Genomic DNA, 14229 nt, shown 5'->3' on the forward strand with positions numbered 1-14229 from the left:
CTATGACTCCTAACATTGTAGCATGCTACTAAACTTAAGCACTGCCACAGAAGCTGACTTAACATAGGGAGAAGTTACATTGTATCTAAAGATATCCGTTTGATGGTTATGTGGAGAGAGGTACAGGAAAACCTCGTTAATACGATATTGGTTAATACGAAGTACCCTTTAATCCGAAGTTCTTCCCATTCCCCAGCCGATAAGATAGGATTTATAATGTATTCCAGTACGGATAAATCGAAATACGGATAATTTTTAATACGAAGTTGTTTACAAGACCCTTCTGCAAAAATGGTTTCGCTTAATTCGAAGTAGACACCTGCGTAAGTCGACAAGAGAAGATCGGATGTGGAGAGATCTTGGACGTTATTTTAACTTGACCTTGACATGTTTCCTTGTCCTAAGAGCTGCTGACAACTCGAGGGAAGCAGCCCGAAATGCCCGCTGGACATTGACATTCTTTGTCAATGTGCATGGGAGGTCAAGCTCTTTCCCCGCTGAATGCGCCACCTTGAAAATATTCACCAGTGCCAGATGAGAAATGCGAGATAAAATCGCACGAATGTTCCAAAATACAAGACGCGTGGCGCCTGGAAGTCTCACCAATCTGTCTAGCTCTGAGCTCAAGATACAGCAATTTCCCGTGAGCGAGCAACTTTTGGCCTGGTAGCAGACAACTTCCGGTAACCACTTTCATTAAAAGCGTGTACTTTGTGCCCTGTAGAACTTCATAAAAAAGGGAAACTGTTACAGATAATCAAAGCAGCATAGGCCAACTAAAGATCGTCAACCCGCTTAATGCGTTGTCATCTAGGTTTCCCGCAAAAGTTGACATCGATCTTACGTATGTTGCAACTCCAGTTTCCCGCTTCATACGTTTCCCAACTGTGCCGGTCATAAAATTTGCTAAAACAGTGTTTTGTTGTCTGAGTGACTTCTCCCCTTTATCTATCAGCAAAGGGGGGGGGGGGGGTCCGTTGCTAATTGTTTCGGCCACGATATTCTTGCTCGTGTGCGCACACCGGCTCCTTTGGCGTCTAAAAAAAAAGCAAACAGTTCTGAAAACCTTCTTTAAAACGAACAAAAACCGCATGATAAGTAAAAGAAAAGTGTCCCCTCCCTTCTCCTACAACAGCTCATTATCCGCCACTGGTGTGCATGGTAGTGTGATTTTTCACACTGCTGATAAAAGTTCGGTCTTCGACAACTGCGTTATCTTTAAAATGCCGATGATTTCCCTTCTGCCACCTGCTGCTCTAACTTCCAGCCGGTCTCATTGTGTTTACGCTGCAGCTGGCGCCAGTGTTTAGTCTAGCGTCTGGAAACCTCTGGCTTGCTGATAACTGCAATGACTCATCCAGTGTGAAGGAATAAGCTTCATTGTTTTGAATCTCGCAAAGCCATATAATCCCCGCTTTTCTTCAGAACCATTAGCGTGCTGCTGTTAAAAAAAAACAAAAAACGCAATGCTCATTGTAGGAATACGAGAGGAAACATTTTGGCGGAGCGAGTGTTTGACGTCCAGAATACTCCTGAAACCTACAATAAATTGTCGATTAATCTGAAAATACGCAAGTTTCGTAAAACTGGTTTTTAGTTCATTTTATACTGCTGAACTAAGCCGGACTAAATATACAGTTTAAAGTGGGATCCAAACCAGAGTGATTATCGAGTGCGGCACTGTTTAATGTGTCCTAGGATACACATTGTGTGCAAACATCGCAAGTTGTGTGTTTACTTTTTCAGAGTTGATTACAATGCAAGTTGAGGAAGAGTTTGGACTGCTCCCTGAAAAAGGGGAGGGGGGCTAATATGAAGTTAACTGAAGCAAAGAATACGTGACTTTTTTTTACGATGTGTTTTAGACAGCCGAACCAGAATGAAATTTACAGGCCCGATTTTTTTTGTTTTGTTTTGTGCCAGGGAAAGGTTATGTTCTCTTACCAGTTAATCCTGTAACTGACGACGACGTTCTAGTACATAAAATCCAATATTCATTCTCCCGTCTCTTGCTCGCGTGTGACTACTGACAAGATTCACTTCTTGCAATAAATGAGATTGTTTTCTTTTCCGTAGGTCTCCGTGCAAACGGGTTTCTTATGAACTAAAATTATAAGAATTTCGTGGAAGAGCAACAGCTTTGCACAATTAAAAGAAAATACCGTTTTTTATAAGACTTTTTGCCACAACATGCATCCCGTGCATAACCGGTTGTATAACTAGGCACGATAAATGGTGTTAACCGACTCCTTGTAATCTTTGTGTCCGCGTTAAGCACCCTGTTCTCATTTTGTGTAACATTTTTTACACTTCCTTTAAAACGTACAATATTATTATATAGTACATATACAGCTTATTTTCTGAGCTACCACCAAGTATAAAATATCCTTTATGGGGCTAATTTATACTCTACTTTATTTACACCTGAAAAAAAGGCGCCATCTTGAAAAGTTTGGATAACTCGAAGTCGTTTAATACGAAGTTGACATTTTTTGGTCCCTTGAACTTCGTATTAACGAGGTTTTCCTGTAATTCGCTCTAATAAGCATAAAGTTAATTTTCCCATGCAGTTTTTTTTTTTTCACCTGTCTGCTAGCTTCATCAGGCATGTACTGTCTTGCCGCGGGTGATTTGGTTACTTTTTCTCCCACTTGGATTTGTGGTGGTGCTAATTGATGTTGATCTACTTTTAACTCCTCCAGCGTGAGCGTAGTAGTTCCTTCTTTCGCCATGCATTGCGATTTTGGCACTGTGGGTTCCCGGTCTCATATCTATCTGTGGGAAGAAGGCAGTACCATGCCCACAAATGCAAGTAAGACAGTATATGCCTGATGAAGATAGCAGGCAGGTGGCAAAATAGATCCCAAACAAAAAATTGCATAGAAAAATGTACTGTATGCTTACTAGAGTGAATACGGAGAACTGTTTATAAGGTGATTTCAGGTTACCATAAAGACAGGTAAATACAGGGTGATTCAAAAAGGACTTTACAACTTTGAAAGCATATAGAAATTTATTCAGATAACTTTACAGAGTCAGTTGACATGCCATTGCGAAGCAAAACACACAGTTTTTGACTCACGTAGTCCATTAGTACCGAACTCACCCACCAGTAGCGCTGTCAGCATTGTTCTTGAAAATGGCTACTTTTACTGCTGCGGAACGTGATCGCTGTGTGTTTTAGCTTTCGTACGACCAAAATGTACAGAGAGCACGTTCCGCACCACTAGAAGTAGCCATTTTCAATAACAATGCTGACAGCGCTACTAGTGGGCGAGTTCGGTACTACGCGAGTCAAAACTTGATGTGTTTTGCTTTGCAATGGCACCTCAACCAACTCTGTAAGTTATCTGAATAAAATTCTATACGCTTTCAAAGTTGTAAAGTCCTTCTTGAATCACCCTGTACTTTCACAACTAACAGTATGAAGGTTGAAAAAAATACTACTGCCTAGTAACTTCATATTTGGTCCAGATATCAGAGAATACTTTTCTAGTATCCGAGAATCCTGCATAGTTTGCAAAATATTGATGAGCATTTGCTTTTACATCACTGTTTACCAGAGGCGTCTCCTCAACGCATGCGGTGCATGCGTCAATTGTGGGAAAAAGGACAACTTGCTCTGCGACGACATTAATGAGCATTTCTACATTCTAATTTCTTCCTATAGAAGTATTCATTTTACGCGAGAGTGCTCAACTAAGATTATATTACATTTCTTGGATCTGAAGTCACGCATGCGTCAACTGTGGGAAAAGAATTATTACTTTCTTTCATTCAGATCCAAGAAATGTATTATAAGCTTAGTAGAGCGTTGTCATGTAAAATAAATACTTCTTTATGAAGAAATTAGAATGTAGAAATGCTCATTAATGTAGTCGCAGAGCAAGCTGTCTTTTTTCCCACAATTGATGCATGCGTTCAGGAGATGCCTCTGCTGTTTACTAAGCTGCCATAACGTAATATTATAGCCGCTGCTCCACTCTGGATATTTGCAATTCTTTCCCTGGAAAGCCCGTTCTTGGATGGAGCAGCATTAGATTGCGTGAATTGGATTGGTGACTCATTGGGTTGGCATAATGCATTTTGCTCTTGATCGACATAGCAACAGGTTTACGACCTCCAAGTAAGAAGCATTTTTCTTGAACCTGTATTATGTTGCATGTTATATGCATGATACAATTTGGTGTTATAAATGCGAAAATACAGTATATTCATAAAAATAGACATGGCAGCATTTCTACATTTCATGCTATTTATAGATACATCAGATTGGTATGGGTATAATCATCAGTAAACTGATTAATCCATTAAATCCCTTTTCTTCATGAATGCAGAAAGAAAAAAATGTAAAGAAACACACTTAATGTACTTACTTTCTGCTCCAGAAGAGCACGTCGAACAGACACTCTGTCCTCCAGTTCCTTGCGTTCCCGGTTTCTCTGAGCTTCTGCTTGCATCTTGTTCTTGGACTGGTATGCCATCAGAATCTCGAGCTCGTAATGCAGTCTCTCCTTCAACTGCTGGCACTCAACCTCTTGCGACTCATCCAAACGGATCTACAAATCAAGAAACAATTTAGAAAATTTACACACACAAACCAAAAAATTACATTTATTGGCATGTTTTGGCTTTTAATTTAAAAACCAAGGAATTTGAATTATTTTTCTTACTTAACAACAAATATCAAAATTTTGCAGTAACTTATAGATACAAACAAAACAAAAGTAAGATTTTCCTGATTATTAACAAAACAATAAGTTACATACAGTGGAACCTTGATTTTACATTTTTCAGGGAACCAAGCTGAAAAACTTAAAATGCGGGAAAATGTAAAACCAAGGCAATTTTTTTTAACATTTTGCTAAGTTTGAAGCAAGATTGAATGTATAATGCAAGAAAATGTAAAATCCGGAAACATAAAATTGGGGTTCCACTGTGTAAATATAAAATCGACAAACTTAGGATAAATAAATAACATTGACAAAAAATTCTTGGGCTTATTCTTCTGCATTATAAATAGAAAGAACACATACAAATGGTTATAAATTGATACATATCAGTTTCAGCTTGTTTTCATTATCTTGAAAATAACCAATATGGAGTTACTACATGTAAACCTGTCACTCAGTCAGTGTCAGTGCCAAAAATTAGAAAAAAGGCCAATTTCATGTTTAAAGATCTTTAATCAACCACAAACATACTGAATCAGTGGTCTGGCTTTAATTAGCATTTATATTGGATGTTCAAGTTGACGAAATTTTACATGACAAACCGAGGAAATTCACTTACGCAACTTTGCACCTTAAAAAGGAAAATTACTAAATGTGGCAGGACCTCTGAAATACACCACTAAACCAATCTCAATCCCCCCCCTCTGGAGCTTGATAGTAGGCCAAAAATCATAAATTCTCTCAAATTAAGTTTCCGCTTTGTCCTGCAGCAAGAGGAAGTACGGTATCCCCCATATATGTGCCAAAATATACAGTACTGAAACTCGCGCATCTCGAACACGTGGTTGCGTTTGTCGATGGGGCATAGCTCCAGCTGCACGTGTTCCCAGTAGTGAAAAGGAAGTTGTGATGTGCAGTTGTTGTTGGAAATGGGTCTCTCGACGGAGGAAAAAGTATTCATTGTTGAGCATTATTTCCGCTCTTACGGAAGCGGTCGTGAAGGTGGACAGAGTTTGAAAAAGGTGGCAGAACAATTCCGAGAGGAGTTTAATAAGACGGTACCAAGTAACACAGTTATGCTGTCTATTGTTACGAAATTTCAGCGTACTGGTAGTGTACTGTGTCAATGGAAGGGGAAGTCTGGTCGACCAGTTACTGTTTCGACAAATGATAATCACGCACGTGTTCTCCAGCAGGTGCTGCATTCGCCCCACGTCAGCGGTACGTGGTAAAAAAAACACGCTAATGTTATCCTCAGTAACGTATAATTCATAATAAGCAGCTTTGAGATGTACTTTTGTTCATCTTTTCATTTCAGTACTGTATATTTTGGCGCATACTAATACACAACATTATCACCACATTGGCCTGTTTGCATATTTCACATAATGTTGAAAACTTGCCCACAAAGTTGTTCTCTATTACCACATGCGCTCACATAACATTCACAAGCAAAAATACCTATATTTTTTGCAAAATGTTTACTTCAATGATTCTTCCACAGAGTGTCAGTTATAACAAATTTCCTTCCCTCATTTCAGAACCTTTTCATTCCAAACTTCTACTAAAGTGTATCATACAGATAGAGGCCAGCATAGTCTGCATTTTACCTACCCACTGCCCGCTTGCCCGTGAGGACAGGTATACCTGCTAGCCTGCCCACGGCAACGAGTCGACTTGCGTCTTTACCCGGGTTCTTCGTCTTCCAGGTGCTCTGCGCTTACAAGGTAACTGGGCATTCAACAAGACCCGGGCGCCTGCAAAACCTGCTGGAAGGAAACAGCCCTCCGGCAGCGTGTCGCTCCAGGTGTTTCATCACCACGTGGACAGCTTCAGCCAGTGTTGCCTACTTACGTAGCTCGTAAATCCTACGAGGTCCTAGGAGGAGCTCTCTCCTCCAAGGAGAATTTATATACTTCGCGATTTCAGTTCAGCGTAAGCAGTTTTTATCTTATTGCCAGGAAATGCACGCAGTATTACAGCTTCATTTATTTAAATGAATGATCGAGCAAACAAAAATCTCCTCACTGAAAACTAATTGCTTTTCATTGCATGGTGCCTTAACCAGGCACGCAGTGGCGCAACCAGAGGGGGTAGGGTGCATTGCTCACAAACATGGACGGAAATTAAGTCTAGCGGAAGGGTCAGGGTGGGGGTCAAACATTAAAGTACAAGAAAAAACAGACTAGCAGAATTTAAGAGTAGCAGGGCTAAAGGGTACTCAAGATGGAATTAATTTTCATATTTTTCTTGCATTTTCCTTCCAGACGGCCAAGGGCACCTGCAGAGGGGGAATGGAGGGGTAATTGCAACCCCTTGATTTCAAATTTTATGAAAGTAGAAATATATTATAAAATATTATCCAGTCTCATCAAGTTCAATGCCGTAGCAAAGGGGTAGCGGGAGTCGGCCCTGAGCGCCGAACGATCTAAGTGAGAAAAGTTTTAAAACTATGCTATGGCGGCCCGTGATATTATTTGCTATTAATGTTGGTTTGTTACGAGTTGGATGAATTGATTATGTAATACGTCGCTCCATGTGAAAAGAAAATATTGTAGATGGAAATTTTACATGCCATATGTCTGTACATTCGGAATGCATTTATCATGCACTTTCTTTCTTTCAAAAACAGTTTGTGTGCTTGTTTTCCATTATTAGCTAATATGAAATTGACGTGTTGAAAATAAATATTTCTAATCCTCTGTTTCAACACAAATGCGCGTGAGAACCGACTTCTACCCCCTTTTTGCATGATTTATGAGGATTATAATGCCTTTCATGCTACTTTATTTCTATTATTGTGATTGTTCTTGTTGGCACGTTTATCCAAGTACTTGGCCCTACCCCCCAAACGAGGGTAACGGCAATGGCCCTGGCTGGCTACGGCTCTGGTGTTCGCAGTAGAACAGTGTGTTGTTCGACTCGCGACCTCAGCGTCGAACGTGACATGTTTCAGTCCTGTCCTATATCACTATATATACGTATATTGGTTGTTTACGACATATACTTATGGATCCTGTGCCACGGAAAACCTATTTCAATGTGTGTGTGTGTGGGGGGGGGGGGGGGGTAGCAACATTCGTAAATCTCATTTCATTGGTGATGTGGCTTACGAAGCTTCGAGTTCCCTTTTTTAAGTAGTGAAAATCTATTGCAGTTGGCAACACTGCAGAACGGTGTGGGCCAGGTGCAGTTTCTACTCGAAGCAACTACGTCATGCAGAGGGAGGGGTCTGCAGTTGATGGAAAGAACGAACTGAGACCTACTAGGTATCGTAAGACTGCGGGTACCCGGCGGGTCTACAATGATTGCCAGGAACGATCTGTGCAGGTGGGCATACAAGCTGCTCAAGCGAGGGTGTTGCGCAGGTTGCATGGCATTTCAGGAGCGATGTCTCGCAAACGGGTCTGCTCCAGGTCTTGTGCAGGCCTTTACATACAGAGGAGATTTTACATTAATAAAAAAAGACTACTAATTGTTAGTTTGCCTGAATTGATGGATCTCATATAACCTTTGTTAGGAGTGTGAAAAAACAACTGATGGATATAATATTAAGATCATTCAGTATTTTCTTCATATTTGATTGGTATCAACAATCTTACAAATGCCTATCTTTTTTACAGAATTAGAAATATTTTAGGAACACTGGTAGAGTAAGTGTGTACAGCGTGTGTACTTCATGCATGACGGCATTATCTTGAATATGTTACCAACCAACCAAACACTTACTGATTGTTTTTGCAGCATTTCGGCAATGCTCTGTTCGTACTGGTCTCCCAGTAGTGCTAGTTTCCGTCTCTGTTGGTCCTTCAACTTTTTGATAACAGCTTTGTGTTCCTCTTTTGGAGTTGTCTGGAGAATCTGAGCTTTAAATTCTTTGTATTGTTTGGTCTGGATCTTGCAGGTGTCGCGGAACTGCTTACGAATAGCCAGTTCCTTTTGCTGCGGACGAAAGAGAGAAAATTACAATTTGTTCTAAACAGACACATACACGATTAGATTAAATATATCGTGTGTAATATGATTTAAAAGAGCTAGTATGAAAAAAGGAGGAATGTACTGAAAATAGCGCTAGTACACAAAGATTAGCAACTTACAGTGGTATGCTAATTCCAGTATAATGAAAATCAATTCTCAGTTTTCAAGACACTGATAGTGACTGACGCTTGCAGAGGACTTCAGAGTGGTGCACTGTGGATGTCTTGCACGTATGCAGGTGCCCACTGTGGCTTTAGATAAACAGTTTTTATTGTTGTCAGTGCAAGGTTAAGTTAAAGTAAGATGACAAGTCTGTCACAATAAGTTAAATTTATCGAACCTTTAGAAAACCATATTTTAAATTTTTTATCTAGAAGGATGGTGCAAATACATTGAATACTTGATTTCTTATTATATACGACAAAATATGGTACGAAAATGAATCTTACACCATTTAAAAATGTAATATTCTTTACAATGTGTAATTTTACATTTCTTCCTTCTGTAAAAATGAGAAATAGCAATGTCTCTACAGATAATAAATAACAAGAGAAGGATCTAAAGCAAGTACAAATATCTATAATGCACAATTTTTAATTTTCAGTACACAAAAATGAATTTCTTTAATAAATATTAGCCATACTAGCATCCAGTTCGATTTTTGATCTGTAAATTCCATACATCAAAATATCAATATTTAACCCTAGAAAGCTAGCGTGTATGAAAAATTTCGTTAAAGCTAACGTATCGTAAAATTTATGAGGGGGTTAAAAAAACTATGACAACCAATAAGTTTAAAAAAAAAATAATTTTAATGACTTAGACCACACCTTGACAAATATTTTGGTTCCAAAAAAACTGTTTTAAGGTTCATCAGTGCAGTGCACACAGCATTTTCCCCGATGCTCCTCACAGATACAATTTCTGGGTCCAAAATATCTTCACACTCGTTCAAATATTGTAAAATTAGTCATCACTACATATTTTCTCTGGATTCATTTTTGGTGCTTATAAATAATTTGAACTTTAATTCAATCAAAACATAAACCTCACTAAAAACTTCACAAACTATACACAATAATTAAAAGTTCGCAGCAAAAATCCAGGCGGAGAAGCTAACGTGTCGTAAAATGTACGAGTGCGTTCTGAATACAACTATACTGGTAGCCGGTTGACAAGGATGTCTACCATAAACCGACAAACAAGGCAACGTGGTGAGCGGAACTTAGCAGACGAGTCCATTGCCCACCGGCTAAGGGGTGTTCAGTGAAATATGATCATCTTGGATCGTAGGTTTTACGATACGTTAGCTTTCTAGGGTTAAATGTTTTCCAACTCATTGTTAAATTCAACATTGGTATGGGTTTCGGTTCAAAGTGATCTTTCTTCAGCCCTCATACAAATGCAATATAAACCTGCATAAAATAAATGCAACATTAAACTGCATCAAGTACTGAAAAAAATTTAAAAAAGTAAAAAAAATGCAAAACACAACCTATGTTGGCACAGGTTCCGATTGGCTTAGAATTCCCATAGTATATACTTTTTTAACAGAGAGACAAGTGGGGAAGGGGAAACAATTTATGTTATGTTGCACTAGTAATTTCCTGGATCATTGACTTTACTAGTGCACCCGTTTCCGAGATATGAAGCAAAATTTTAGACTGACTGTTGTCTCTTACAGCCAGGAGTCTGAGCATTTTCTAGTTGTGTTGATCTACTATTTACATTCACTCCCTAAATTTTATCTTTATAACTCAGGTGGCTACTGAGATACGGATAACTGACAGATGGATGGATGTGTCGGATTCTTTTTTCCAGAATTTCTGACTGGTACCCTAAAATTCATTACAGTGAAATTGCAGTTATGCATTTCGCGATAGTACTTTTTTTCTGGGGGTCCCTGCCAATTTCCGTAAGGCTGCATACTATGATATTTCAGTTATACGATTTTCAGAAATATAATTTTTCCAGTTATACGTTCAGCGATTATAGTCTCAACAAGGAAAAGACTTCAGTTATATGATTTTAACTGTGCTTGCTCAAAAGAATGCTGCTCTTGGGAGTTCCTGCAACCATTGGACCTGAATCTTGACTTGGAATTATACGAGGGGGTATCAAAAAGTCCGTGCAATCCCCTGGAAGGAAACAACTTTGGACAAGTACGAAATCATGGTGGTATTAGGCCTTCTCCACATTGTCGTCATGCTCGGTGATACATTTCTGCCAGCGGTCTTTCACCTTGCGTAAGCCGTTTTTATAGAACACTGCATTTTGGACCTGAATCCAGCGTTCCATCCCAGAAATGACATCGTCCCTTGTGTCAAAGTGGCTTCCTTTGAGTGGACGCTTCGTTTCCGGAAAGAGGAAGAAGTCACTCAGTGCCAAGTCTGGGGATAATGGAGGGTGGGGCAAAATTTCGTATCCTAATTGAACTGTTTTCGAAATGGATGCATGGGCAGAATGGGCTGGTGCATTGTCTGTCAATAGCAGCACTCCTTTTGTGAGCTTTCCTCACCTTTTCACCTTCAATTCTTCACGTAACTGAGCTAGGATATCACAATAATAGTCACTTGTGATTGTGTCACCCTGTGGCAGGTAGTCCATCAGGATGAATCCCTCACAGTCCCAGAAAACTGACAGTATCACCTTAGCGGCTGACCTTTTCACTCTTGCCTTTTTGGGGGGTTGTGAGGAGCTGTGTTCCCACTGCTTGTACATCTCCTTTGTTCCTTGGTCATAAAAGTAGATTCAGCTTTCGTCCATTGTAACCAGTCTGCTGAAAAAATCCTCTTCATCCAGCTCACAGCAGCCTAATATATCTAGTCCTCTTCTGGAAAGGGGTGAGCAATCGTGGCATCCACCGTGCCGACACTTTATGAAGGTGCAGCAGGTGATGGATGATATTCCAGATGGACCCATAACTAACACCGATTACAGCCATCACACTTTCAATGGTGATCCTCCTGTCTTCCATTATCATCTCCACTTTCTCCATCAATGTTGCATCATTTGTGAAGGATGGTCTCCCTGTCCTAGGGGCATCGGAACTTAGCATGTGACAGGTTTGGAACTGCCGTTTCCAGTTGGAAACTATCTCATAGGATGGGCTTCCTCCCCGTACACTGCTTTCATCTCATTGTGAATTTGCTTCGCTGTTTTCCCCTGGAGATGCAGGAATTTGATGACGCTCCGTGCCTCAATTTTGTCAATCATGACACCTTCCTTTATTCACGTGTAAAAAAAGGATAGCAATAAACATCCAAAACAGACAAAAATTTGTATGCTTAACCTAGAAGGGCTATTGTACAATAAACATATCCGAGGGGTTTTCTAGTTTGTTTCCTTCCAAGAGATTGCACGAACTTTTTGATACCCCCTCGTATTTTTGTCTCTTGCATCTGAGTGCAGGGGATGGGCAATGCACCCTTGAACCAGATTGGTCTATGCTAAATAATCCTGTTTTTGTTCTTTGCATTGCGTTGGGCAAGTTGTATCTGCCTGATGCAGATTGGAAACTGATATGTTTCAAGCTGTCAAGACAAGTCACTGGCGCCAAACTTCCCAGTCTGTCCTAAACATTACAAACAAGCTGGAGGGGGAGACAACAGCGGCTTGCTGGTGGGGAAAAGTTCTTGTGTGTCTTATTACCATAATATTTAACGATAATACGGTTGTTGAAGACAGAGAAGTTGGACTACCTTTTTATGCAAACAAAATCACAGATAAACAAATTATTTAACACTGTGACTTATTTTTAGCATGTGATTGGTTCTGAAGAAAAGCAGTGATCATACTAAACATTGTGTGTATTTTCTTTCCGCAATCGCCATTTGAAAAAGCCCTTTGTTTCACTTTTATTACAATGGGATAAATTCAAGATAAAAGGCAATAACTGCTCAACCACTGCATCTGTTTGAAAAAATTTAAATCTTAAATGTAAGAATGAGCAAAAAGCAACATTTTACGTAACATCCGACAATTAAGGGTTCAGGGGGAAGTGGGGGCAAAGGCCCAAAGTTCAAAATTTTCCGTAATTACGCAAAAATTCCTGAATGCTGTAATTTCAGTTTTTAAAGTTGCGCATGAGAATTACATATCCTTATAGAGTCGAAATTTGGTCCATCCAGCATCCATAGAGCTGACACTAAAAGTGAAATTCCAGAGATCTCGAAGCTGGCAACACTGCTGTTTTATATAATGTTATTTTCTTTTACTCAAGAAGCATCATTCTGATTTCAACGAAACTTTGCATGGTTGTAGGTATATACCATCTCTTCATACTCACTTCTTTTCATTCACTTTACTCTAATGACAAGGTCACAGAAGGGTGTCATGTGCTAATTTTTTTAAATTCAAATTTCTTCTTCCTCCTTTATCACTAATTATTGGGAGAGACAATGTATAAATTTTACCTCCGCTAAAAGCCCTGTCTTTAAGAAGAAAACAAAACCAATTTCATCTGTCTATGACAATTAGTTCTCTAGCTATGATTTTGTACTTCGCAGCAAGTTTGAAGAGCTCACACTTGAAAAGGCACCAGCTTCAAGAATACAGGCATGCAAGGCTCAGTCCGCTAAAGGTATTCAGTCTACTTTATACATTGAAGGCTAAACCTACAGTTTAAAGTGGGATCTGAACAACTATGTGCCTCCATCGGGTATCTAACCCTGGACCCCTTGATTACAAGGCGACAACGTTACCACTACGCCATCGAGGAGTCAAAAGGAATATATACGTAAGCCCCCCTCCCCCTCGAAAATCCTGGGCATGTTACTGGCTCTGGTATTTTAAGGTTTATTCTTGTGTTATCTGCAAGATCAGAATTTGTTTATCAGAAGGCAGAACAAGAAGGAAAAGTTGCATCCTCTATGTTGAAGTTGATGAGTCATTGCTGTCAGAAGCGATATCCGCAAGTGTTGCTCAGCCAGACGTAACACTGGCGCTGGTACGGAATCACCTACGGAGAATCACAAATGGTGGAAGAAGTATATTTTTATTAGGGATTTAGCTAACTATTCGTGAGCCATTGAAACTCATGGCAAGCTACCAGTGGCTCACAACTCGCCATGTGACAACCAGAGGAACGTAACTAACTCCAATTTATCAAATTTCCACGAGAGAGGAAATAATGAGGTGACTCCACCTCCCTCCTATGTATTAGAACTGGAGATACGTCAATCTGTCTCCAAATAGGTTCTTCGGAAGAGTTTGTTAACCTTTAGACTGCCAAGCAGGTTAACGAAAGTAACCCCATTCTGGCCCAGGCTTCTCGGTGGGAATTTTAAATACGAACACTCGGATAACTTTTTTTTTTTGCAGCTAAAACATCACCACATCCAACCCTGTACAATTCAGAACGCCGAACTGAGGAAGGGAGGCTTTGGGGGACACGACCCCCGAATTTCAATGGGAAAAAAAGTAAAAATCTGGAGTTTGCCCCCTCTTCTCCCGCTATTTTGGGGAGAGGGTGCAAACTTTAGTATTCTTTTCAAAGAATGGACATTTCCAAAGAGAATGAAACTCCTGGGTGCCATACAAGTTGTATAATGAGCCAAAACGTGAAACTCTGTTCGGA

General features: G+C 39.8%; 1 protein-coding gene across 5 annotated transcripts in view; it reads right to left on the reverse strand.

Moving 5' to 3' along the window:
* Window positions 1-14229, reverse strand: part of Tao (Serine/threonine-protein kinase Tao) — a 69769-nt gene that overhangs the window by 16230 nt on the left and 39310 nt on the right. For all 5 annotated transcript variants that reach the window (XR_014443712.1, XM_083140317.1, XM_083140314.1 and 2 more), the window contains exons 14-15: window positions 8403-8615; window positions 4377-4559 (exon numbers count right to left, since the gene is read on the reverse strand). Coding sequence is in view for 4 of the 5 variants with exons in the window: in XM_083140317.1 (XP_082996443.1) it covers window positions 4377-4559; window positions 8403-8615 (396 nt within the window). In the remaining variant the exon portion in view is untranslated. The remainder of the gene's footprint in view (window positions 1-4376; window positions 4560-8402; window positions 8616-14229) is intronic.

The sequence above is a fragment of the Lepisma saccharinum genome, chromosome 18, assembly GCF_977018435.1.
Source record: "Lepisma saccharinum chromosome 18, izLepSacc3.1, whole genome shotgun sequence".
Taxonomy (NCBI): domain Eukaryota; kingdom Metazoa; phylum Arthropoda; class Insecta; order Zygentoma; family Lepismatidae; genus Lepisma; species Lepisma saccharinum.